This window comes from Callospermophilus lateralis, chromosome 7 (genome assembly GCF_048772815.1).
Source record: "Callospermophilus lateralis isolate mCalLat2 chromosome 7, mCalLat2.hap1, whole genome shotgun sequence".
Lineage (NCBI taxonomy): Eukaryota > Metazoa > Chordata > Mammalia > Rodentia > Sciuridae > Callospermophilus > Callospermophilus lateralis.
Window position 1 is genome coordinate 2,992,189 of NC_135311.1, and position 25,577 is coordinate 3,017,765.

The 25,577-nt window shown below is 38.5% G+C and overlaps 1 protein-coding gene and 1 non-coding gene across 12 annotated transcripts in view; both read left to right on the plus strand.

The window, feature by feature from the left end:
• The window catches only part of Gabpb2 (GA binding protein transcription factor subunit beta 2), a 39,265-nt gene that overhangs the window by 7,875 nt on the left and 5,813 nt on the right, over window positions 1-25,577 (plus strand). For 8 of the 11 annotated variants that reach the window (XM_076861821.1, XM_076861819.1, XM_076861826.1 and 5 more), the window contains 5 exons: window positions 1,599-1,766; window positions 2,302-2,496; window positions 6,966-7,116; window positions 17,268-17,381; window positions 20,790-20,975. In XM_076861821.1, the coding sequence (XP_076717936.1) occupies window positions 1,599-1,766; window positions 2,302-2,496; window positions 6,966-7,116; window positions 17,268-17,381; window positions 20,790-20,975 (814 nt within the window). The remainder of the gene's footprint in view (window positions 1-1,598; window positions 1,767-2,301; window positions 2,497-6,965; window positions 7,117-17,267; window positions 17,382-20,789; window positions 20,976-25,577) is intronic. The other 3 variants (XM_076861823.1, XM_076861824.1, XM_076861827.1) reach the window with 3 other exon arrangements.
• Window positions 7,741-7,827, plus strand: Trnat-agu (transfer RNA threonine (anticodon AGU)). Its single transcript has one exon. It is a non-coding gene; the product is annotated as a tRNA-Thr (tRNA).

Consider the following 25,577-nt stretch of genomic DNA (forward strand, 5'->3'; position numbering starts at 1 on the left):
TATTGCTAAATTTTTACCTCATCAGTCTTTTCATCTCATCAGTCTTTTTATTCTTATTTACTGTAGCAACAAACCTCTATTCGAACCAAATTTGTACCTCAAATTCCACATGTAACTTGTCTCTGCCCTTTTTTAAGAATTGTTTTGAACCTCTCTAGCCCTTTCGTCTATCCCTGGCTCAGAATGCTCTTTTTGATCCTTTTGTTTTTTGTTTTTAGTACTGGAAATTGAACCCAGGGACACTTTACCACTAAGCTACATTCCCAGCCCTTTTAATTTTTGTTAAATTTTGATACAGGGTTTTGCTGAAGGTGGCCTCAAACTTGGAATCTTTCTGTTTCAACCTCTGGATAGCCATTCACTACCATGCTTGGCATTTTTTAAAAACCTCCTTCCAGTTAGATTCTCTCTCCAAAGATAGGAACCATATTATTTAAAATAATGTTCTTTAGGGAGTTTTTTAAAAACATTTTATTAGTTGTTGATGGACCTTTATTTATTTTTATGTGGTGCTGAAAATCGAACCCAGTGCCTCACACATGCTAGGCAAGCACTCTGCCACTGAACCACAACCTCAGCCCCTCGCCCCTCTTCAGAGAGTCTTAACCTGATAAATCTACCTGACTTATAGCTATTATACTGCATACTTATTTAATTGGTGTATATTTATCTGCATATTTGTATATTATTATTATTGGGATTTTTTTTAAATATTTTTTTTAGTTGTAGATGGACACAATATCTTTATTTTTACATGGTGCTGAGGATGGAACCCAATGCCTCACAGGTGCAAGGCAGGCGCTGTACCATTGATCTACAGCCCCAGCTCCTATAAATTTTTTAAAAAATTATTTTAAGGTGTTGATAGATCTTTATCATTTTTTATTTATTTATACGTGGTGCTGAGAATCAAACCCAGTGCTTCACACATGCCACGCAAGTGCGCTACTGCTGAGCCCCAGCTCCAGCCCCCCAGCCCTATTTTATATTTTATTTAGAGACAGGGTCTTACTGTTTAGTGCCTTGTCTTTTTTTGGGTGCTGGGGATTGAATTCAGGGCCTTATACATGCTAGGCAAGCACTCTACCAACTGACATACAGTGCCCCTAAGTGCCCCGCCTTTGCTAAGGCTGACTTTGAACTCTCAATCCTCCTGCCTCAGCCTCCTGAGCTGCTGGGATTACAGGTGTACACCACCATGCACGACTATTATTGTATTTTTATTTTGTTTTGTTTTGTTACCAGGGATTAAATCCAGGGGTGCTTAATCACTGAACCACAGCCTCACCACTTTTTATTTCTTATTTTGAGACAGGGTCTCACTAAGTTGCTTAGAGCCTCATGTAATTGCTGAGGCTGGCTTTGAACTTGAGATCCTCCTGTCTCCGCCTCCTGAGCCACTGGGATTACAACGTGTGCTACCCACCCAGCTTGTATATTAATTTTTAAGCTAAATTATTTTTTCAACACTATCTGTCCAGTTCCTATTCTCTCTCCAAAGATAGGAACCATAGGATTTAACTCTTCTTCATATGAATCCATCAATGCTATAGGATTCTGCACACAGTAGATATTCAATGAGTATTATTTTCCCACAGCTTGGAACATCACCCCTCCACCTTGCAGCCCAGTACGGTCATTATTCCACAGCAGAAGTGCTCCTTCGAGCAGGCGTTAGCAGGGATGCCCGGACCAAAGTGGACAGGACCCCTTTGCACATGGCAGCAGCTGATGGACATGCGCACATCGTGGAACTGCTTGTTAGGGTAAAGCAAGAATAGTGGTAGAGCTATATTGTAAAAAAGACATCTACCTCCCTGTTTTCTTAAATAGTGATAAGAAATTGAGCTGGGAAAGATTAAGTGTAGATGGTTTAAAACATTGAGTTACATCACTTTCAAGATTCATGGTATAAGGAGTCTTCTAATTTTTTAAAGTCTAAACAGATTTTATTGATTTTTCTTTATTCCTTTTCTGCAGTCATCCTCTATATTTATGCCAGTTTTTTTGGGCACTCAGCACTCTGTTAATAAGTGCAACAATAATCTCTTCTTTCCCCCTTCCTCTCCCATCTGTTAATATTTCCCAGTGAGTCCCTTAGAAAACCCAGTCATTGAAAGCATAATGTCTTGTCAGCATTCAGGAGAATTTGAGGAACATTTTTCTCTTTTATATTTGTTAAATGTGATCTCAGTTTAAGTATGTGTAATCTTTATGGAAATCCTTGTTATTTGGTGATGGGATCTTGCACTTGTGCTACTATAACCAGTTTCTGTTGAAAAAGTTGCTTTTCTGTGACAGAATGGAGCAGATGTGAATGCCAAGGACATGCTGAAGATGACAGCTTTGCATTGGGCCACAGAGCACCACCATCGAGATGTGGTAGAGTTACTTATCAAATATGGAGCTGATGTCCATGCTTTCAGCAAATTCGATAAATCTGCCTTTGACATAGCCCTGGAGAAGAACAATGCTGAGATTTTGGTCATCCTTCAGGTATGTATATTCTCAGAATATACATTGATTAAAGTTAAGATTTTTTGTGTGTGTGTGGAAGTTGCTCTAAAATTGAATTTTTTTTTTTAAGAGAGAGAGAATTTTAATATTTATTTATAGTTATCGGCGGACACAACATCTTTGTTTGTATGTGGTGCTGAGGATCGAACCCGGGCCGCACGTATGCCAGGCGAGCGTGCTACCGCTTGAGCCACATCCCCAGCCCAGAATTTTTTTTAAAAGTGAGAGATTTTTTTTTTTTTTTTTTGTAGATGGACACAACACAATGCCTTTATTTTTATCTGGTGCTGAGAATCGAACCCAGGTCCTGCCCATGCTAAGCGAGCGCTCTTACCGCTGAGCCACAATCCCAGCCCTAAAATTGAATTTTTGCTGGGAATAGTGGTGCATGCCAGTAATCTCAGCTATTTAGGAGCCTGAGGCAGTAGGATTGTGAGTTCAAAGCGAGCCTCAGCAATTTAGCGAAGCTCTAAGCAATTTAGCCACATCCTGTCTCCAAATGAAATATAAAAAGGGTTGAGGATGTGGTTCAAAGGTTAAGCACCTGGGTTCAGTTCCTGGTATCAAAAAATAAACCACAAAACTGAATTTTCCCCATCTTATCAAGGTAATACTTCCAATGTATTTCGATCTGTGACTCAGTGTCATTATTAGCTTTAAAATAATAATAATAATAATGGGGCTGGGGCTGTAGCACTGGTAGAGCACTTGCCTGGTATGTGTGAGACACTGGGTTCAATTCTCAGCACCACACATAAATAAAATAAAGGTCCATCAACAACTAAAAAAAAAGAAAACTTTAAACAAAACAATCCATAAATTATTGAATTATTCATGGTGATTAAAGAAAAATGTTGTGGAAATACTTACTGCCCATGTTGCAGAGCAGAATTCCCTGAACCTTTTGTTCTGAGGCTTTCCTGATTTTTGAATCATTCTTTTTTTTTTTTTTTTTAAAGAGAGAGTGAGAGAGGAGAGAGAGAGAGAGAATTTTTTAATATTTATTTTTTGCTTTTGGCGGACACAACATCTTTTTGTATGTGATGCTGAGGATCGAACCCGGGCCACACGCATGCCAGAGGAGCGCGCTACCGCTTGAGCCACATCCCCAGCCCTTGAATCATTCTTTGTTCAAAAATATTCTGTTAAATTTCATTTTTCTCTCCATGAAAATTTCCCTTTCTTTTTTCCCCCTTTGGTACTAGGGATTGATCCTAAGGATGCTCTACCACTGAACCATATCCCCAAACCTTTTTATTTTTGTATTTTGAGACAGGGTCTTCCTAAGTCCCAAACTGCCCTACAGTCCTTACAGTCCTCCTGCCTTCACCTTCCAGAAAAATTTCCTTTCTAAACTTAACTTGAGACAATATTAAAAGTCACTTTTTATTTTCTGAATGTTTATCAATTGATGTGTGATAGTATATAGCTCTAACACATGTTGGGTGATAAGGAAAGGAAATCATCTCAACTCAAATTCAAAAATTTATTCCTTCCTTCCTTCCTCCCTTCCTTCCTTCCTTCCTTCCACTGGGGATTGAACTCAGGGGCATTCAACCACTGAGCCATATTCCCAGCCCTATTTTGTATTTTAGAGACAAGGTCTGGCTTTGAATTTGCCATCCTCCTGCTTCAGCCTCCCAAGCCACGGGATTACAGATGTGAGCCACCATGCCCAGCTATATCCATTAATTTCTTAAGTCAGTATTTGTATATAAAAGGAACACTAAGATGGGGATGTAAAAATTAATAGGACACTCCATTTGTGTACAATGAATTGAAAAGCTTTTTGCTGTCATGTATAACTGATTAGAACTAATAAAAAAAAAGTGTCGGCACACACATACACCCCAAAAATTAATAGGACATGACCTTGTCCTTATGTTCACAACATGTTTAAAGATGAAGACAGGGGCTGGGGTTGTGGTTCAGTGGTAGAGCGCTCCCTAGCATGCACAAGGCACTGGGTTAGATCCTCAGCACCACATAAGTGTAAAATAAAGATATTGTGTCCACCTAAAACTAAAAAAAATAAATATTAAAAAAAAGATGAAGACAGGAAATAAAGTATATTACAAAATAAAAATATATCTAGCAAGTATCGTGGGAGCATAGTGTAAGGTGTATCAATGATTTTTAAGGGAAGGATTAAAGTATATGTAAAATACTGCTTTGAAGAAGTAAATAGAGAAGCGAGAAAATTACATTCTAGGCTAGAAGAAAAGCAAATCAAAGACGCAGAAGTATTGCAGTCCCAGCTACTCAGAAACTGAGGCAGGATTGCCAAGTTCCAGACCAGTCTGGGGAATTTAGCGAGACACTGTCTCAAAATAAAAACTTTTTTAAAAAAAGGGCTGAAGACAGTTGCAGTGTGCATGCCTGTGATCCTGTTGACCTGGAAAGCAGAAGCAGCATGAGTGCAAGTTTCAGGCAGCCTCAGCAATTTAGCAGGACCCTCAGCAACTTCACAAGACTCTGTTTCAAAATTTTAAAAAATAATGCCAGATATAGTGGTGCATGCCTGTAATCCTAGCAATTCCAGAGGCTAACATAGGAGAGCACAATTTTGAGATAGCCTCAGAAATTTAGTGAGACTCTCGGCAACAAAGCAAGACCCTATCACAAAATAAGAAATAAAAGGACTGAGGGTATAACTCAGTGGTAAAGCACCCCCATCTCCCTGCAAAAAAAAAAAAAAAAAGTGCTGGAAATACATCTCAGCAATAGAGCAGTTGCCTAGCATGTGTGAGGCCCTGGGCTCATACTCCAGTATAAAGACAGGAGTGTGAAAAAACATAAAATGTTCAAGAAAGTGAGAGCCTGAAGCTGGTAAGTTAAAGTCAGCCTTATCAACTTAGTTAGGTCCTGAGCAATTTATCAACAGCTTGTCTCAAAATAAAATATAAAAAGGGGGGCTGGAATTGTGGCTCAGTGGTAGAACATTTGCCTGGCATGTGTGAGGCCCTGGGTTCCATCCTCAGCACTACATGTAAATACATAAATAAAATAAAAGATCCATTTACAACTAAAAAATAAATATAAATAAAAATAATAAACATAAAAGGGTTGGGGATGTTGCTCAGTGGGTAATGCCCCTGGGTTCAATCTCTGGTGCCCAAAAAGAAAGAAAGTAGCTGTGTGACCGGAGAATGGGTAAAGGGAAGTGTAGTTTGGGAGTGGCAGATGCTAAGGCTTGAGAATTAGACTGGATTCTGAATATAAGGATGTTACCTTTGAAGGAGTTTGAATTATGTGGGCACTTGGGGGTCCACTGGTGCTTTTTTTTTTTTTTTTTAATAGTTTTAGTTGTCAGTGGGTTTTTATTTTATTTATTTATATGTGGTGCTGAGGAGGGAACCCAGAACTTCACACATGCCAGGCAAGCACTCTACCACTGAGCCACAGCTCTAGCCCCCCACTAGGGGCTTTTAAATAGAGGATTGATAAGATTATCTTGTTTTTAAAAGATGACTGGAATGTGGCACACAGATTAGAGAGAGAAGACAATGCTAAATCACCATAAGGGGACTTTCGTTAGGCCAGGCGGGAGCCAATGAGGGCTTCAACTAAAGAAATAACAGTGGAGGATAGATGATGGTGTACTGAAGAGGGAATTCAGCAATATTCAGAGACCAGACAATCTTTTTCAATTGAAGTTCTTCTCAAAGAGATCATTATATGTGAAAAATAGCCATTTCTACTGCATTTTCAGTTTTTTTCTGACAAATGATTCCCCAAAGACTGGTTCTCTTCTTCGACTTTCAATTCTTGTTTAGAGCCTTTTCATAAGTGAACTTTTTTAGTGGTGATCATGTTTGTAAAAAACTTCTGAAGTTTAAAAAATAAAATATAATGACGAGCTTCTTTTCCACCAAAATCTATGGAAGCAAAAATACAGCATATGGAAGTCGACTTTAAAATCTGGCACTCATTTATTTGCTCGTTGTATAGTCCCTTAGGGATTTATTCAATGGCAGAATGGAACAAGTAGTTGGACAGAACTCTAGAGAATATTTTTTTTCTGTAAGTTCTCTACAGGGATTTCCTGCTACCACATTGTCTTGTAGATAATTGATCACAGAATATTAGTGCTATAAATTATTTTTTAGACTATTCAGATCAATTCCCCTCCTTTTTTTTTAAGTAAAAAAAAAAAAAAAAAAGATCCAGAGAGGATAAGGGAATTATCTGAGTTTTTGCAAATAAAATACCTCTGCTTTTCTCAAGTAGAAACAAGCTTGGGAAAGCAATCTAACATCTCTGTTGCTGTGGTTTGAGAAAAACAAAACAAAAACAAACAAAAGCAGTCTTGATGAAAACTCTGTACTCCCTGGAACATTGTCAAGCAGAACTAGTTCTGCTTGACAGAACATGAGGAGGGGTTTTGTACTATTCCTATAACTAAAGCTAATAAGTGTTCTGACTTTGAATCCTGCTTTGTTTGGTAGGAAGCAATGCAGAATCAGGGGAATGCTCATCCCGAGAGAGCAGACTCTGTGCCTAACCCTGTGACTGTGGCTGCCCCATTCATCTTCACCTCAGGAGAGGTTGTTAACCTTGCTAGCCTTGTTTCTTCAACCAACACCAAAACAACCTCAGGTAACATTCTCGTAACATGGCACTTATTTTAGACTTAAAAATTAATAAAACTCGTTTTCCTAGAGATGAATGAGTACTCTGTCTGATATTCACTTCTTTATTAAAATATTCTCCAAACAGGTATAGGGATGTAGCTCAGAGATAGAGCACTTGCCTAGCATGCTTGAGGCGCAGAGTTCAGTCCCCAGCAGAAAAAAAAAAAAAAATTCTAGTTGTAGATGGACACAATATCTTTATTTTGTTTATTCAGTTTTATGTGGTGCTGAGTATCTAACCCAGTGCCTCACACATGCTAGGCAAGCACTCTACCACTGAGCTACAACCCCCAACCCAGCAAAAATATTTTAAAATAAAATATTGCCCAAATCAAAGCTTTTAAAGCAAAGACACTTATTCTTTCTGGAGGAGGGGAAGATCATACATAGGGATTATACATGAATACTTAGGTTAAAAGAAAAATATTCCACAGATTTGTCTATCGAAGCTTTATGTCTGACCCCAAAATGAAAACATAAGGGTGCCTCAATATGGTACTGTTAAAGGAAATAAACTTTCTTAACCTAAAGTAATAACAAAGTGGAATAAACATAAATAACTGTTGAACTGCTGATATAAAAGAGCTACGTGTGTGGGCTGGGGATCTAGCTCAGTTGGTAGAGTGCTTGCCTAGTGTGCACAAGGGCCTGGGTTCAATCCCCAGCAACACACACACACACACACACACACACACACACAAGATACATGTGATTGTTTAAATAAAGTATGAGACTTAATTTGTTCTTGAGAGCATATTTTTATAATATTGTTTTAGACATTGATGGACCTTCGTTTTGTTCATTTGTTTATATGTAGTGCCGAGGATCAAACCCAGTGCCTCACACATGCTAGGCGAGTGCTCTACCACTGAGCCACAACCCCAGCTCCATTGAGAGCATTTTTTTTTTTAATATTTATTTTTTGGTTGGACACAATATCTTTATTTATCTATTTATTTTTATGTGGTGCTGAGGATCGAACCCAGGGCCTTGCACATGCTAGGCAAGTAGTGCTCTACCACTGAGCCACAACCCCAGCCCATTGAGAGCATATTTTTAAAAAACAAAAAAGTATTGGTGTTGATGTTTTGAAACCATCATGTTTTAAACAAAAATTTCTATTTAAAAAGGAACAAATTCAACATCTCATTTTGTGAATAATTTCTTTCTTTCTTTCAAGCAAGCAGGAATATTTTTAAGAAGGAAGGTGAGGGGCTGGGGTTGTAGCTCAATGGTAGAGCTGTTGCCTAGCATGTTTGAGGCACTGGGTTCAATTCTCAGCACCACGTATAAATAAATGAATAAAATAAAGGTCCATCAATGACTAAAAAAAATTAAAAGAAAGAAAGAAAAAAGCCCCAGAACTCCCAGTGCAGCACGCCTGGGAGGGGCACAAGTGCTGCAAATACTGGGCCCAGTATAATCCCAGTGGCTCTGGAGGCTGAGGAAGGAGAATCACAAGTTCAAAGCCAGCCTCAGCATCTTAGGGAGGTCCTAAGCAACTCAGCAAGACCCTATCTCTAAATAAAATATAAAAAAAGGTCTGGGGATGTGACTCAGTGGCTAAGCACCCCTGGGTTCAATTCCTGGTATTTTCAATGCAGGAAATTATGTCCTTTAAGTTCTTTTCTTTTCTTTTTTTCTTTTTTTTTTTTTTTTGAATACTGGGGATTGAACCCAGGGGTGTTCAGAGTTGTTTTACCAATGAGTTACATCCCCAGCCCTTGTATTTTTTTATTTTGAGACAGGGTCTAGCTAAGGGCCTCAGTAAATTGCTGAGGCTTGCCTCAAATTTACAATTCTCCTGCCTCAGCCTCCTGAGTCACTACAGGCATACACTACCACACCTGATTTCATGTTCTAATTTTAATAAGTTTTCCAATTGTCTCTTTCTGACTTTCATTTAAAAATAAATAAGCTTGGTGCAGTGGCACACACCTGTAAATCCAGAGAGTATAAGATAGAAAGATGATAAATTTGAATCCAGTCTGGGAAACTGTAAATAACTAAATAAAAACTGTAGATGAATAACTGAATTCCCAGTTAAATTTGTATAACATCAAAGGAACATTGTTGAATGAGATACTACTATTGAGCAGCAATCTGGTAAAATAGAAGAAGCATGTACATAATATGGACAGATTTTTTTGAAATCAATATTGTGTTTTTTTTGTTTTTTTTGTTTTTTTAAATTTTAATATTTATTTATTTTTTTTAGTTATCGGCGTACACAACATCTTTGTATGTGGTGCTGAGGATCGAACCCGGGCCGCACGCATGCCAGGCGAGCGTGCTACCGCTTGAGCCACATCCCCAGCCCCAATATTGTGTTCTTGACCACCGAAAACCTTCTTCTCTGTGGCCATTTACTTATCTGTAAAATTTGAATATAATAATTCCAATTTTATGAGTTGTTGAGACTGAGATTTTATATTTCAGTGTCCTTTTTTTTTTACAAGGTCTTCAAAATAACAGCTGTTAAATGAAATTATAACTTCTCTTTTTTTTTTAAAAAAAAAAAGGACACAACATCTCTGTTGTATGTGGTGCTGAGTATCAAACCTGGTGGTGCTGAGTATCAAACCCGGCCGCACACATGCGAGCGTGCTACCGCTTGAGCCACATCCCCAGCCCGAAATTATAACTTCTCAATGAAGGTTGACCCTGTCATGTCCACAAGGGGGCAATAGTGACCTTCATTTTTATAGGCTATTGATTGTTTTAAATCACTTTGCTTTCAGCTAAATGATTCAAAACATTTGGTTTAAATATACACATACATGAAATCAGAACATTTATAGACTTGTGGGGTTTTTTTGGGGGGGATACTCAGTATTCAACCTGATTTTAAGTTCCTTTGAATTCTGACATTCTGAGTCTTGAGCTCTGCCAATATCCACGCATGACTAATTTTTTGTTTTGGTTTGGTTTTGGTGGTACTAGGGATTAAATCCAGTGGCATTCTACCAGTATACACATCCCCGGTTCTTTTTTTTTTTTTTTTAATATTTAAACATCTATTTTATTTCTATGTGGTGCTGAGGATCAAACCCAGTGCCTCACACATGCTAGGCGAGTTCTCTACCTCTGAGCCACAACCCCAGCCCCTCTCCAGTTCTATTTATTTCTTATTTTGAGATAGAGTTTTGCTGAGTTGCTAGGCTGACTTCAAAATTGGGATCCTCCTATCTCAGCCTCCCAAATTGTTGGGATTATAGGAATGCACCACCACACCCAGCAACTTTTGGATTTATAGAGGTTTGGGTCACACTGATTAGAACAAATACTTTTATAACCCAAAAGCCTTTAGAAGCCAATGAGATTATTTCTTCACAAACATGAGAAAAGAGCTAGAGTTGGTCTTTAGTCTAACCGCTGATATTCTCATAATCTTGATTAGGAATGATAACAAAAGGGTTGGGGATGTGGCTCAAGCGGTAGCGCGCTCGCCTGACATGCGTGTGGCCCGGGTTCGATCCTCAGCACCACATACAAACAAAGATGTTGTGTCCGCCGAAAACTAAAAAATAAATATTAAAAATTCTCTCTCTCTCTCTCTCCCTCTCTCTCTCACTCTCTCTTTAAAAAAAAAAAAAAAGGAATGATAACAAAAGTTTAACTTATTCAGAATAAAGGTTTTTTGGCCTGATTCCCTTGGGCCAGTATTCTATTTGTCATGTAGCTGTTGGCACACCTACTCTTCTTTTCTCTCTTTGTTGATAACTATAAATTTAAGTTTCTAAATCACCATGTTAAGAACTGACCTCCCCATGATATCTTACTTATGAAGCAATTCTACCCTCTTTTATCTGGTTAACCTACCCAATGCTTATTTGGTACAAAAGAAAATCAAGACAAATTTAGATTGTTAGTCAATTGAGTATTTCTCTCTCTCTCTCTCTCTCTCTCTCTCTCTCTCTCTGTCTCTCTCTCTTTGGACAGCTTCTCCTTGGACAGCTTCTCCTTTCTCATCATCCAATAATTTCTATTTATTTATTTATGGTACCAGGGATTGAACTCATGGGCATTAACCACTGAGCCACATCCCCAGTCTTATTTTGTATTTTATTTAGAGACAGGGACTCACTGAATTGCTTAGCACCTCACTGTTGCTGAGGCTGGCTTTTTTTTTTTTTTTAAGAGAGAGAGAGAGAGAATTTTTTAATATTTATTTTTTAGTTTTCGGCGGACACATCATCTTTGTATGTGGTGCTGAGGATCGAACCCAGGCCCCACGCATGCCAGGCGAGCGCACTACCACTTGAGCCACATCTCCAGACCCCTGAGGCTGGCTCTGAACTCGAGATTCTCCTGTCTCAGCCTCCCCACCTGCTGGGATTATCCAATAATATTGGATAATAATATTGCATAATGTGGTAGAGAGCCTGCCTGGCATGTGTGAAGAAACACTGGGTTCTATTCTCAGCACCTCATATAAGTAGATAAATAAAATAAAGGTCTATCGACAACTAAAAAATATATATTAAAAAAAAGAATTAGTCCTCACTTTGGCAGCACATGCCTCCATGCAAGGACAACACACACATTTATGAAGCATTCCATATTTTAAAGAAAAAAGGATTAAAGAATTAGCTGGACACAATAGGCACAGTAGTGCATGCCTGTAAATATCAGCAATTCAGAAGGCTAAGCAGGAAGATTGCAAGTTCAAAGACAGCTTGGGCAATTTAGGGAGACCCTGTCTCAAAATGAAAAATAGAACTGGCTCTATTTGGTAGTAGAGGACCCTGGATTTCACCCTAAGTATTATAGGAAAAAAGAGAGAGAGAGAATATGATGGTATTATGCTTTTAATGGATATTTTTTATACCAAAATCCATATTGCAAAGTTTGTTTGTTTTTTTTTTAATGTGTGCTGAGGATTAAACCCAAACGCTCTGCCACTGAGCTACAACCCCAACCCTGCATTGTTTCTTTTTAATTTCAATTGGGTTAAGATATTGAGCCTATTGAGGGAAAATTGAATGGATTGTTATGTTTGAACTTGGACCACTTAGTTCTCTGGGTATTTTATGATAGAATTAGAATAAAAATTGGTGTATTATCAGTATCTCCATCCTCATTCCAACTTCCACAATTAGCGTCCAAAAACAGTAAGATGGTGTGCTGTGCATTTGTGATTGTGAGGAATAGTACATAAGCAATTCACCTTCTTTTTTTTTCTTTTTTTTTTTTTTTTTTTGGTACTGCATTCCCAGCCCTTTTTATTTTTTATTTTGAGACAGGGTGTCACTAAATTACTTAAGGCCTCCCTAAATTGCTCAAGCTGGTTGGAATCCTCCTGCCTCAGCCTCCTGAATCACTGGGATTTCAGGCGTGTGCTGGCATATCCAGCAACAATCAATTCACCTCTATTATTATTATTATCATCATCATCATTATTTTGGACAGAAAATGCAGAAAATAACATGTCCATAAAGTAGAATGAATATGCTCAGTAGAGCAGAGTAGGCCAGGTGTGGGCAGAGAGAGGGAGACTGGCTCAAGGCCACCAATTTACCTCTTAAAGGAAAATATGCTGAAATGCAAATTTATAATCCAGTAAGAGTACTTAAATTAGTTACTTCAAAAAAAAAAAGAGAGAGAGATTCTTAACTTGTGGTGGTTCACGCCTGTAGGTCCAACTATATTAAGGCTGAGGCAGGAGTATCCCAAGTTCCAGACTAGCCTGGGCAATTTAGGGGACTATCCCAAAATAAATAAAAAAGGCTGGGGATCTAGTTCAGTGGTAGAGTGTCTGCTTATGATGCATGAGGCTCTGGGTTCAATTCCCAGTACTGAGAAGGAGAGAAGAAAGAATTAATTTTTTGCTCTATGGAAGGATTTTCTATAAGGAATATATAGGCGTTTCCTTGCCAGGTAAGGTGTCATATGCTAAGGCAGGAAGATCACAGGTTCAAGGCCAGCCTCAGCAATTTACGAAGGCCCTAAGCTCCAAAAATAAAAAAGGGCTCCGGATGTAGCTCAGTGGTAAAATACCCCTGGGTTCAATCCCTAGTATCAAAAAGAGCAGCAGGCTGAGATTGTGGCTCAGTGGTAGAGTGCTTGCCTAGCTTGCATGAGGCACTGGGTTCCATCCTTAGAATCACATAAATGTAAAATAAAGATATTGTATCCACCTAAACTAAAAAATAAATATTAAAAAAACAAAACAGCAACAAAAAAAGAGGGATTTCATTAAGTTTTTTTTTTTTTTTTTGTATGTGTGTGTGTGTGGTACTGGGGATTAAACCCAGGTCCTGTGCATGAAGCAAGCACTCTATTAAATGAGCTATATCCCCAGTCCTTCCTTAAGTATTTTACAGATAATTGACTTCTTTTTTTTTTTTTTTGGTACCAGGGATTGAACTCAGGTACTCAACCACTGAGCCATATTCCCAGGCAGGGTCTCACTGAGTTGTTTAGTGTCTTGCCATTGCTGAGGCTGGCTTTGAACTCAAAATCCTCCTGTCTCAGTCTCCCCAGCCTCTGGGATTACAGACTTGTACCACCGCGCCCAGTGATAACTGACTTCTTCTTTTTTTTATATTTTTTTTATAGTTTTGGATGGACAGCATGCCTTTATTTGTTTAGGTTTTTTTTTTTTTAATGTGGTTTATTTATTTTTATGTGATACTGAGGGTCAAACCCAGTGCCTCACACATGCTAGGCAAGCGCTCTGCCACTAAGCTACAACCTCAGCCCCTGACTTCTTCTTTTTTTTTTTTTTTTTTTTTTGTGTGTGTGTGTGTGGTGTTGGGGATTGAACCCTGAGCATTGTGCATGCAAGGCAAGCACTCTACCAATTGAGCTATATCCCCAGCCCTGATAACTGATTTCTTTTATATATATATATATATATATATATATATATATATATATATATATAGTTGTTGTTGTTGTTTTCGTTGGGCACAATATCTTTATTCCATTCATATTTATTTTTACGTGGTGCTTAGGATCAAATCCAAAGCCGCACATGTGCTAGGCAAGTGCTCTACCACTGAGCCACAATCCCAGCCCCGATAACTGATTTCTTGATAGAATAAAAGCTGAAAAAAATCTTTAAAGCCTGGGGTTGTGGCTCAGTGGCAGAGCACTTGCCTCTTACATGTTAGGCACTGGGTTTGACCCTCGGTATCACATAAAAATAAATAAACTGGACTGGGGTTGTGGCTCAGCGGTAAAGTGCTCATCTAGCATGTGCAAGGCCCTCGGTTCGATCCTCAGCACCACATATAAAATAAATAAAATAAAGGTATTGTATCCAACTACAACGAAGAAATAAATGGATATTTAAAAAAAATAAAATAAAGATATTGTGTCCTTGTATAACTAAAAAAATATTTTAAAAAAATCTTTAAACATAGGTAGTAAAAAAAATTAACAGTAAGTTTTAGAGCTGGAGATACACCCAGTTGGAAAGTGCTTGCCTGGCATTTATAAAGCCCTGGGTTGAATCCCTAGCAGAGTCAAACAAGGCATTTTTATTTTTATTTATTTATTAATTTTTTAAAAAATAAATGACAGCAGAATGCATTACAATTCTTATTACACATATAGACCACAATTTTTCATATCTCTGGTTATATATAAAGTATGTTCACACCAATTCCTGTCTTCATACATGTACTTTGAATAATGATGTCTATCATATTCTACCATCCTTGCTAACCCCCTGCCTGCTCCCTTCCCCTTCTACCCCTCTGCCCTATCTTGAGTTCATTTATTCCTCCCATGCTCCCCCTTCCTACCCCACTATGAATCAGGCACCTTATATGAGAGAAAACATTCAGCAATTATTGTTTGTGGATTGGCTAACTTCACTTAGCATTATCTTCTCCAACAAACAGGGCCTTTTTAAAGAAGGTAAGTGTATTAGAGTCTAGTTGGAAGTCAAGTTGCATGGTGATCTGTATAACTTAACAATATAATTTTGTATATATGTAATTTCTAAATTTCTAAAATATATAACATCAATAAATATATGTGTATTGTTTTTTTAAAAATTGTTAAATCAAGCTCGGCACAGTGATGCATGAGTGTAATCCCAGCAACTTGGAAGACTGAAGCAAGAGGATCACAAGTTCAAGGCTAACCTGAGCAATTTAGCAAGATCTTGTCTCAAAAATTAAAAAATAAGTGCTGGAGCTGGGTATAATGGCACACACCTGTAATCCCAGGGACTAGGGAGGCTGAGACAGTAGGATTCTAAATTGAAGGCCAATCTCAGAAATTTAGCCAGGCTGTAAGCAACTCAGTCAGACCCTGGCTCAAAATAAAAGAATTGAAAGGAGTGGGGATGTAACTCAGTGGTAAAACACCCCTGGGTTCCAACTGGAGTATAAACAAACAAAAACAGATGCCAGGCATGTGGCTCACAGCAGGAATCCCAGCAACTCTGGAGGCTAAAATAGGAGGCCCATAAGTTTGAGGACAGCCTCAGCAGTTTAGTAAGACCCTCAGCAACTTAATGAAACCCTGTCTTAAAATAAAAAAACAAGGCACAGGGCTGGGGATGTGGCTCAAGCGGTAGCGGGCTTGCCTGGCATGCGTGCGGCCCGGGTTCAATCCTCAGCACCACATACAAACAACTGGTTGTGTCCACCTAAAAAACTAAAAAAATAAATATTAAAAATTCTCTCTCTCTCTCTCTCTCTAAATAAAAAATAAAAAAGACTCAAAGGTGGGGCGGGGTGGGGGGTGCTGTGGCTGTGGCTCGGTGGTAGTGCACTTGCCTGGCAAGTATGATGCACTGGGTTTGACCACCACATATAAATAAAGGACAAAAACATTCATTTTTTAAAAATAAGTAAAAAGGACTGGGTATATAACTCAGTGATAAAGCACCCTGGGTTCAATCCCTAGTGCTAAATTAATTAATAGGTCAAAAAGGGTTTGGGGTTTAGTTCAATGATAAAAAGATAAAGTATCCATGAGTTTGACTCCCACTACTGCAAAAAAAAAAAAAAAGAATATAGGATTAGCCAATATAGAAAACGGCAACAACTTTTATAATGACAAAGCTTAATCTCATGCCAGCTAACAGAAAGTGTTTATAGCGTCCAGCTCTAGTTTTGACACGGGGTAAAGAATGGCATATTTGCAGCTAAAAGGCAAGAAATCCATAATACATAATCAGTATCTCCAAAATTATAGTGAAAGTCAGAATGCACTTCATTTTATAAAATTTAGATTTCTACCACTGTTGAGCAACTCTTTTGGTTCATAAAGTTAGTCATGCCCTATTGCCAGATCTAATATGCTTTCCTCATAGAACTAAGCTGTGAGAATAACACACAGATATAAGAGTAAAAGGTTGTTTGTTAAACAGCTCATCATGTATTAACTAGAGTCGATAATTATTATTTTTAATATTAATCCATTTTACTTCCAGTTTGACATTCAGTCCTTACACTAGTGGTCAGTCCTATTCTTCTCATCTATCTAGCTAGTGAACAGAGGTAGTATAGTAGAACAAAGGGCAGGAAAAGTCTGCTCCATTAACCATTGCTTAGGTTGGGTCAGGCATGCTTTCAAGACTTCTAACCAGAGTCTGGAATAGCCAGCCTAAGGAGTGGGCAGCAGTTGTGGCATGTTGACCACTAATACTCAGCATTGGCATTACTAAGAGAATGATCAAATGAGGTGCATGTAGTGGCCAGAGTATATCAACATAATCTACTTCAAAGGAAACACTTTTTAGATCTTAAAAGAGGTGGGGTGGTTTGGTTTGTTTTGTTTTGAACTGGGGATTGAACCTAGGGACGCTTAACCACTGAAACACATCCCCAACTCTTTTTACTTTTTTTATTTTGAGATAGGGTCTAACTAAGTTCCTTAGGGCCTTGCTAAATTGCCGAGCTGGCTTTAGAAACAATCTTCATACCTCAGCCTCCTGAGCTGCTGGTATTACAGGCGTGTGCCCAGCTTAAAAAGAGATTTTAACTCTGTGGTAAATGTTTTATATCAGTTTGGATTGGAGAACAAGATTAAGGACATTAGATTGAAAAGCTAAACCCTTTAATAACCCTTTTTTGATTTAATAAGCTGTTTTTTAGTTTGCCTCAATTTATTCTCTCCACTGTACCTCATTTGCCTTTTTTACTAAAATAGGTGACCCCCATGCCTCAACAGTACAATTCTCAAATTCTACCACCTCAGTGCTGGCCACCCTTGCAGCCCTTGCTGAGGCATCAGCCCCACTCTCCAATTCACACAGAGCCACAGGTAGGTAAGGGATGTCTGCTGGATGAATTACCATTTCTACTTTGGTTTTTAAATCTCCAGTAGATTTAATTTGCATGAAATATATTAAAGAATTGTAATTAATTAGAAGCACTTAAGAAAATACTGAATGTCACAGAACATCAGAAGGAAAATTATTGAGATATTTTCAGACAGCTGAGTAATACCAATGACTGAATTCTTCCTTTGTATTTTTACAGCTTGAAGTTTGCCCTGATTCCACTTGATTCAGGTTGAAATGTTTAGTTTTGTATTAGCAGACTTTTATTTATTTTTTATTTTTTTATTTTTTTTAAAGAGAGAGTGGGAGGGAGAGGGAGAGAGAGAATTTTTTAATATTTATTTTTTAGTTCTCGGCGGACACAACATCTTTGTTTGTATGTGGTGCTGAGGATCGAACCCGGGCTGCACGCATGCCAGGCGAGCGCGCTACCGCGTGAGCCACATCCCCAGCCCTACCAGACTTTTAAAAGTTATTGTTATGTTTTGACTGATGCCATCATAGAATGATTCAAAATAGCAGCTAGATATCTTGTACTAAAGTATCAAAATTCATGGTACTGCTGCCTTTCTTATCATCATATCCTGTGTACTTAAGCTAGGATTGCTTTATTTTTACTGGAGATATTGATATTGCTTTGGCATTTCCAATGTTGTTGTTGTAGTACTGGAGATTGAACCCAGGAATGTTCTACTTTGTGTTAGCTACCTTCCCAGTCCTTTTATTCCCCCAGTCCTTTTTTTTTTAGAATTTTATTTTATTTTTTTAGTTTTTGGCGGACACAACATCTTTGTTTGTATGTGGTGCTGAGGATTGAACCCGGGTCGCACGCATTCCTGGCGAGCGCGCTTGAGCAACATCCCCAGCCCCCCGCCAGTCCTTTTTTAAATTTTATTTTGAGACAGGGTCTTACTAAATTGCTGAGGCTGATCTTGAACTTGTGATCCTCCTGCCTCAGCCTCCCAAATCTCAGGCACATACCACTGTGCCTGACACTGTACCCTTCTGATACTTAAAAGGAGTTTTCAAGTCACTTAATCAGACCAAGTGGTCTACAAAGGGAGAAGACTTAGGGTTTACATTTGGATAGTGAGAACATTCCTCCAATTCAGTCCTGTTTTCTGACTGATAGTATTCATAAACATATCTCCTCAGACATGTATGAGAGAGTGGTACAGCAGAGAGAAAAGCATTATATATATGAGGGTTTTTTTGCGGGGGGCGGTTCCAGGGATTGAACCCAGGGGCACTCAGCCACTGAGCCACATCCCCAGCCCTATTTTGTATTTTATTTAGAGACAGGGTCTCACTGAGTTGCTTAGTGCCTCACTTTTGATGAGGCTGGCTTTGAACTCTCATTCCTCCTGCCTCAGTCTCCTAAGCCACTGGGATTATAAGCATTTGCCACCATGCCCAGCCTAAAAGCATTATATTAAACTCATTCTTGCTAATCTTTTGGTTTGTTCTTGATAAATCATTGTACTTTTCAGGTCTTTAGTTCCTTTCAGCTCTAACATTTAACTATTCTTTGTTTCTAAGAGATGTGAATGATATATTTGCATTCTTCCCAAATGTATCTTATATGGGTGGTTCATATCCCACTTATTATTGCAGGATTCTACCTGTGACTCTTTAGATTGAGAAATGTCATAATGACAGGAATTGTTTCCCCTAATAGTGATTAGGGATATTGATTAATCAGACTGAAAATCTTTTTTTTTTTTTTTCCTCTCTCCTGGTACTCTACCACTGAACTACATACCTAGCCATGTTTATTATGAGACAGGGTCTTGTTAAGCTTCTTAGGGTCTTACTGAATCGTTGAGACTGGGATTACAGGAATCTGCTACAATGTCTAGCCCGTAGCCCTTTTATTTTTATTTTGAAACAAGGTCTTGCTAAATTGCTGAGGCTGTCATCAAATATACAATCCTTGTGCCTCAGCCTCCAGAATAGCAGGGATTACAGGTGTACACCAACCACTATGTCCTGCTAAGACTGAAAATCTTGATTCAACATAACTCATTAAAACTCTTAGACTGGTAGCTGGCACATAAAGTAGTCAGTAAATATTAGCTCTTGTTGGTCTATCAGATGGGAGAAAATACCTGTCATACAGTTTGTTTACTATCTTCAATACTTTGACTACTTATGCTCACAAAGGGCTGGTGACGTAGCTAAGTGGAGGAGCACAATCCTAGCATGTGCAGGCCCTAATCTCTAGTATGACAAAAGAAAAAAAAAAAAGATTCTTACTAAAAAAGAGTTCCAAGAGTCGGTTGCAGTGGACCATACCTATATTCCTAGCAACTCAGGAGACTAAAGAGGCCCACATGTATATTATTGGCAGCTCAGGAGGATCACAAATTCAAGGTTACTTAGCAAGACCCTATCTCAAAATAAAAGCTGGGGATATAGCTCAGTGGCAGAGCACCTCTGGGTTTGATTCACTGTATAGAGAAAAAAAAAAAAAAAGGTTCTAAGCCTGGCACAATGACCCAGCAGGGTGAGTCAGGAAGATTGCAAGTTTAAGGTCAGTGTTGGCAACTTAGTAAAATCCTGTCTTAAATAAAAAACAAAATGGGCTAGGGATGTTGCTTATTGGTAAAGTACCTCTGGGTTCAATCCCCAGTGTAAAAAAGAAAACAGTAAGAGAAGAAAGGAAAAAAAAAAAATGGATTCCAAATATATTGGTTAAAATCACCATAATTTATACACTATAAGAAAATCACAATGCTCATTAGCCTATTGAAGCTTCTGATACTTAGTACAAAATAAACAAAAAAGTTCAAACATATTAATATTTTATACATAGAAATCATCTTTATTGAAAGCTACTAATAAACTTAATAAAAACACTGTAGAAAATACTATTTTAAACCATATGCCATGGCCCACAACTGTAACCCCAACAACACAGGAGACTGAGGCAGGAGGATCTCAAGTTCAAGGCCAGCCTCAGCAATTTATCAAGGCCCTAAGCAACTTAGTGAGATTCTATTTCAAAATAAAAAGGGATGGGGTACTGAGGTTGTGGCTCAGTGGTAAAAGCACTTGCCTAAGCATGTGTGAGGCACTGGGTTCAATCCTCAGCACCATATTTTAAAAAGCAGGGATGTGGAGTGGGGGCTGGAGATGTAGCTCAGTGGTAAAGCACCCTGGGTTCAATTCACAGTACCAAAAAAAAAAAACTATTCTAGTGCATTCTCTATTTTCTTTTCTCCTCTGAGTTCACATTATCCACAAAAACTTCTGTGATCATTGAGCCCAGCCTAACTTTTTTTTCTTTTGCAGTTTTCTCCCTCCCTTAATAATATCAGTTTCAAGGAGGATGAAATTGTTATACTCCTGTTTTGAAAAAGCTGAAATTTTACTTTTATTATTTCTAGCCAATTCAGAGGAAATCGTGCAGGGAAATTCTGTTGACTCATCAATCCAGCAAGTGGTGGGGAGTGGAGGCCAGAGAGTCATCACCATAGTAACTGATGGAGTCCCTTTGGGTAATATCCAAACTGCAATCCCTACTGGAGCCATTGGCCAGCCATTTATTGTAACTATGCAAGATGGACAGCAAGGTGAGTTATCTTTGATTATTAAAAGATATTTTAGCTGAGTATGGTGGCACATGCCTGTAATCCTAACAGCTCTGGAAGATGAGGCAGGAGGATCTCAAAAAAAGGCAGCTTCAGCAACTTATCAAGGCTGTAAGCAACTTACCTAGACCCTGTCTCAAAATAAAATAAAACATAAGAAGGGTTGGGGATATAGCTCAGTGGCTAAGCACCCCTGGGTTTAATCCCTGGTACAAAAAAACAAAAAGATATTCTAGACACTCCACACCACACTCCCCTAAAACGGAGGCATTAAGACAAATAGTGGAAATGGAAGAATGCTAGATAAAAGATGAAACAAACAGGGGCTGGGGATGTGGCTCAAGCAGTAGCGCGCTTGCCTAGCATGCGTGCGGCCCTGGTTCAATCCTCAGCACCACATACAAAACAAAGATGTTGTGTCCGCTGATAACTAAAAAATAAATATTAAAATTCTCTCTCTCTCAAAAAAAAAAAAAAAGATGAAACAAACAAGCTTTGAAGAAGAAAAAGAAACAGAAAAAAACTAATTCCTCTAATATATACAAAATTTGTCAGTAAAAACCAGTGATCTGATACACTAATAGAAAAAAGATCAAAGAGGGCTGGAGTTGTGGTTCAGTGGCAGAGCACTTGCTTCACACATGTGAAGGTTCGATCTTCAGCACCGATTTATAAACAAAAACACATTTTTGATAATAAAAATAAACAAAATAAAGATTTTATGTCCATGTATAACTTAAAAATGTTTTTAAAAAAATTAAAAGATCAGGATTGGGGTTGTGATTCAGTTCGATCCTCAGCACCACATAAAATAAATAAATAAATATACTGTGTCCATCCACAACTAAAAAAATTAAAAGATCAAATAGTGTGAACTAGTAGTTCACAGAAAATACTGATGCCTCATTTGAAAACATGAAAATGGGGGCTGGGAAAACGAACAATCTGTGAGGTGAATAGAGAGCCTACATCTTGGGAGCAAATCTTTGCCCCCTCACACATCAGACAGAGCACTAATCACTAGGGTATATAAAGAACTCAAAAAGCTAAACACCAAAAAAACAAATAACCCAATCAATAAATGGGCCAAGGACCTGAACAGACACTTCTCAGAAGATGATGTACAATCAATCAACAAATATATGAAAAAATGTTCATCATTACTAGCAATTAGAGAAACGAAAATTAAAACCACTCCAAGATTTCATCTCACTACAGTCAGAATGGCAGCTATTATGAATACAAACCACAATAAGTGTTGGCGAGGATGGGGAGGGTGGGAGGCACACTTATACACTGATGGTGGGACTACAAATTGATGCATCCAATATGGAAAGCAGTATGAAGATTACTTGGAAAATTGGGAATGGAACCACCATTTGACCCAGCTGTCTCTCTCCTTGGTCTATACCCAAAGGACTTAAAAACAACACACTAAAAGGACACAGACACATCAATGTTTATAGCAGCACAATTCACAATAGCTAAACTGTGGAACCAACCTAGATGCCCCTCAGTAGATGAATGGATAAAAATAATGTGGCATATATACACAATGGAATATTATTCAGCAGTAAAAGAGAATAAAATCATGGCATTTGCAGGCAAATGGATGGAGTTGGAGGGTATAATGCTAAGTGAAGTTAGTCGATCCTAAAAAACCAAATGCCGAATGTTTTCTTTGATATAAGGAGGCTGATTCATAGTGGGATAGGGAGCAGGAGCATGGGAGGAACAGATGAACTCTAGATAGGGCAGAGGGGTTGGAGGGGAAGGGAGGGGCATGGGGTAATTAATGATGGTGGAATGTGATGATAATTATTATTCAAAATACAGGTATAAAGACACGAATTATTGTGAGTATACTATGTATACACCCAGAGATATGAAAAATTGTGCTCTCTATACGTAATAAGAATTATGCATTCTGCTGTCATATATAAATAAAAAAATTAAAATTAAAAAAAATGAAAATGGGGCTGGGGATATGGCTCAAGCAGTAGCGCGCTCGCCTGGCATGCGTGCGGCCCGGGTTCAATCCTCAGCACCACATACAAACAAAGATGTTGTGTCCGCCAAATACTAAAAAATACATATTAAAATTCTCTCTCTCTCTCCCTCTCTCTTTAAAAAAAAAAAAAAGAAAGAAAATGGGGACTGGGGTTGTGTCTCAGTGGTAGAGCGCTTGCCTAGCTTGTGTGAGGCACTGGGTTCGACTCTCAACACTGCATATAAATAGATAAGGTAAAGGTTCATTGACAACTAAAAAATAAATAAATAAATAAAAGTGAAAATGTTCAACCTGCTTCACTGATAACAAGAAATGCAAAGAAATATTGTACTGAGATCCCATGATAACACTAAACTATCAAAAGTATAGACAAACAGGCACTCTTGTAAAACACTTGTAAGTCACTTGTAATATTTTGCATTAATCTATCCTCTAAAGAGCAAATTAGCAGTATCTATCAGAATTAAAGATGCAAGCAGTACACAATGGTACATGCCTATAATCCGGGCCACCTGTCTCAAACTGAAAAATTAAAAAGGGCTGGGGATGTAGCTCAGTGGTAAAGTATCCCTGGGTTCAATCCCCAGTTATGCCCCCCCCCCAAAAAATGCATATACCTTTTGATTAAGCAGTTATTTTTCTATTAATTTATATTTAAACGCACATAAATAACTTATATGCTGTTATGCATTACGGTATTATTTGGAATTGTTAAACATTAAAAGGAGCCTAATAGGTGCATGCCTATAATCCCAGCCTCTTAGGAGGCTGAGGCAAGAGGATTGTACAGGTTCAAGGCCAGCCCTAGCAATTTAGTGAGAGCCTATCTCAAAATAAAAGATCTTGGAATGTAGCTCAGTGGAAAAGTGCTTGCCTAGTAACCTTAAGCCCCTGGGTTCAGTCCGCTGTACCACATATACACACACGCATACACCACTGTCAAGTAATAAGTATAAGATTTAGGATAGTGTGTAGAGTGTGCTATTTTTGTGTTTTCAAATGGGGAAATATATATAAATTTAGACTTAGAATGCCTCTGGAAGGAAATTGCTTCCTAAGGGTGAAAAATAAATAATTAAAATCAAAGAAATTGCTTCCTTCTGGGAAGGGTTACTGGATAGCTGGGGATGGGTAGAAGTTTTTCAACATGTTTCTATAACTTTTAATTAAAAAAATATTTTGGTACTGGGGGTTGAATCCAGGGGCTCTCAACTACAGAGTTACATCTGCAGCCCTTTTTATATTTATTTTTTTGAGGCAATATCTCACTCAGTTGCTAAGGCTAGCTTTGAATTTGCTATCCTCCTGCCTCAGCCTCCCCAGTTGCTGGGATTACTGTGTGCACCACAGGCTGTGTCTGGCTCTTTTGTTTTTTTTATTTATTTTTTGGTGGTGCTGGGCATTGAACCCAGGGCCTCATGCAGGCCAGGCAAGTGCTCTACCATACACCTGTACCCCTAGCCCTAAATTTTTTTTGAAATCTGAGCACTGTGGCCTCCACCTGAAGTCCTAACTACTTAACAGGCTGAAGCAGAAAGATTGTGGTCAGTTTGAGGTCAGTGTAGGCAACATAGTGAGACCTCTGTCTCTTTAAAAAATTAAACAGCCGGGCTGGGGATGTGGCTCTAGCGGTAGCGTGCTCGCCTGGCATTTGTGCGGCCAGGGTTCGATCCTCAGCACCACATACCAACAAAGATGTTGTGTCCGCCAAATACTAAAAAATAAATATTAAAATTCTCTCTCTCTCCCTCTCTCTTTAAAAAAAAAAAAATTAAACAGCCATATTAAAAAATTACTTTTTCCCTGGGTTTGGATGGTCATAGCTACTAAACTAGAGTCAAATATCTTTTTTTTTTTTTTTTTCCTACCAAAGATTTAATCCCAGGGTGTTCAACCACTGAGCAGTTCTCCAGCCCTTTTTTATATTTTATTTAGAGACTAGGTCTCACTAAGATGCCTAGGGACTCACTGAGTTGCTGAGGCTGGCTTTGAACTTGCGATCCTCTTGCTTCAGCCACCTGAGCTGCTGGGATTACAGGCCTGTGCCACTGCACCCTGCTGGAGTCAAATCTCTTTATGTAAGAGCCTCAAACCTGGGATTTACCTGTGTGGTTTCTGGGCTTAAAAATCTATACCTTCCTGAGCCTTGCTTAGTCCTTCCTTAATCCTGTTTCTCTCTGCAGGGCCATGCCTTATCTTTTGATTCTAAATCTAAAGAGATATGAAAAACAATACAAAACAATACAATTCAAAGAATGTATTTCACTTTGTTTTCTAGTTAAAAGGAAGCAAAACCTGCTGGGTGTGGTGGCACACACCTATAATCCCAGTAGCTCGCAGAGGCAGAGGCAGAGGCAGAGGCAGGAGCCTGATTGCAGGTTCAAAGACAGTCTCAACAACTTAGTGAGGCTGTAAGCAACCTAGTGAGACCCTGTCTCAAAATAAAAAGGGCTGGGATGTGACTCAGTGGTTGAACACCACCCCTGAGTTCAATATTCAATAAAAAAAAAAATTGTTACAAAAAAGCAAGCAAAGCCTCTTTGTTTTACTGTGTATTCATCCCCTCAAATTGA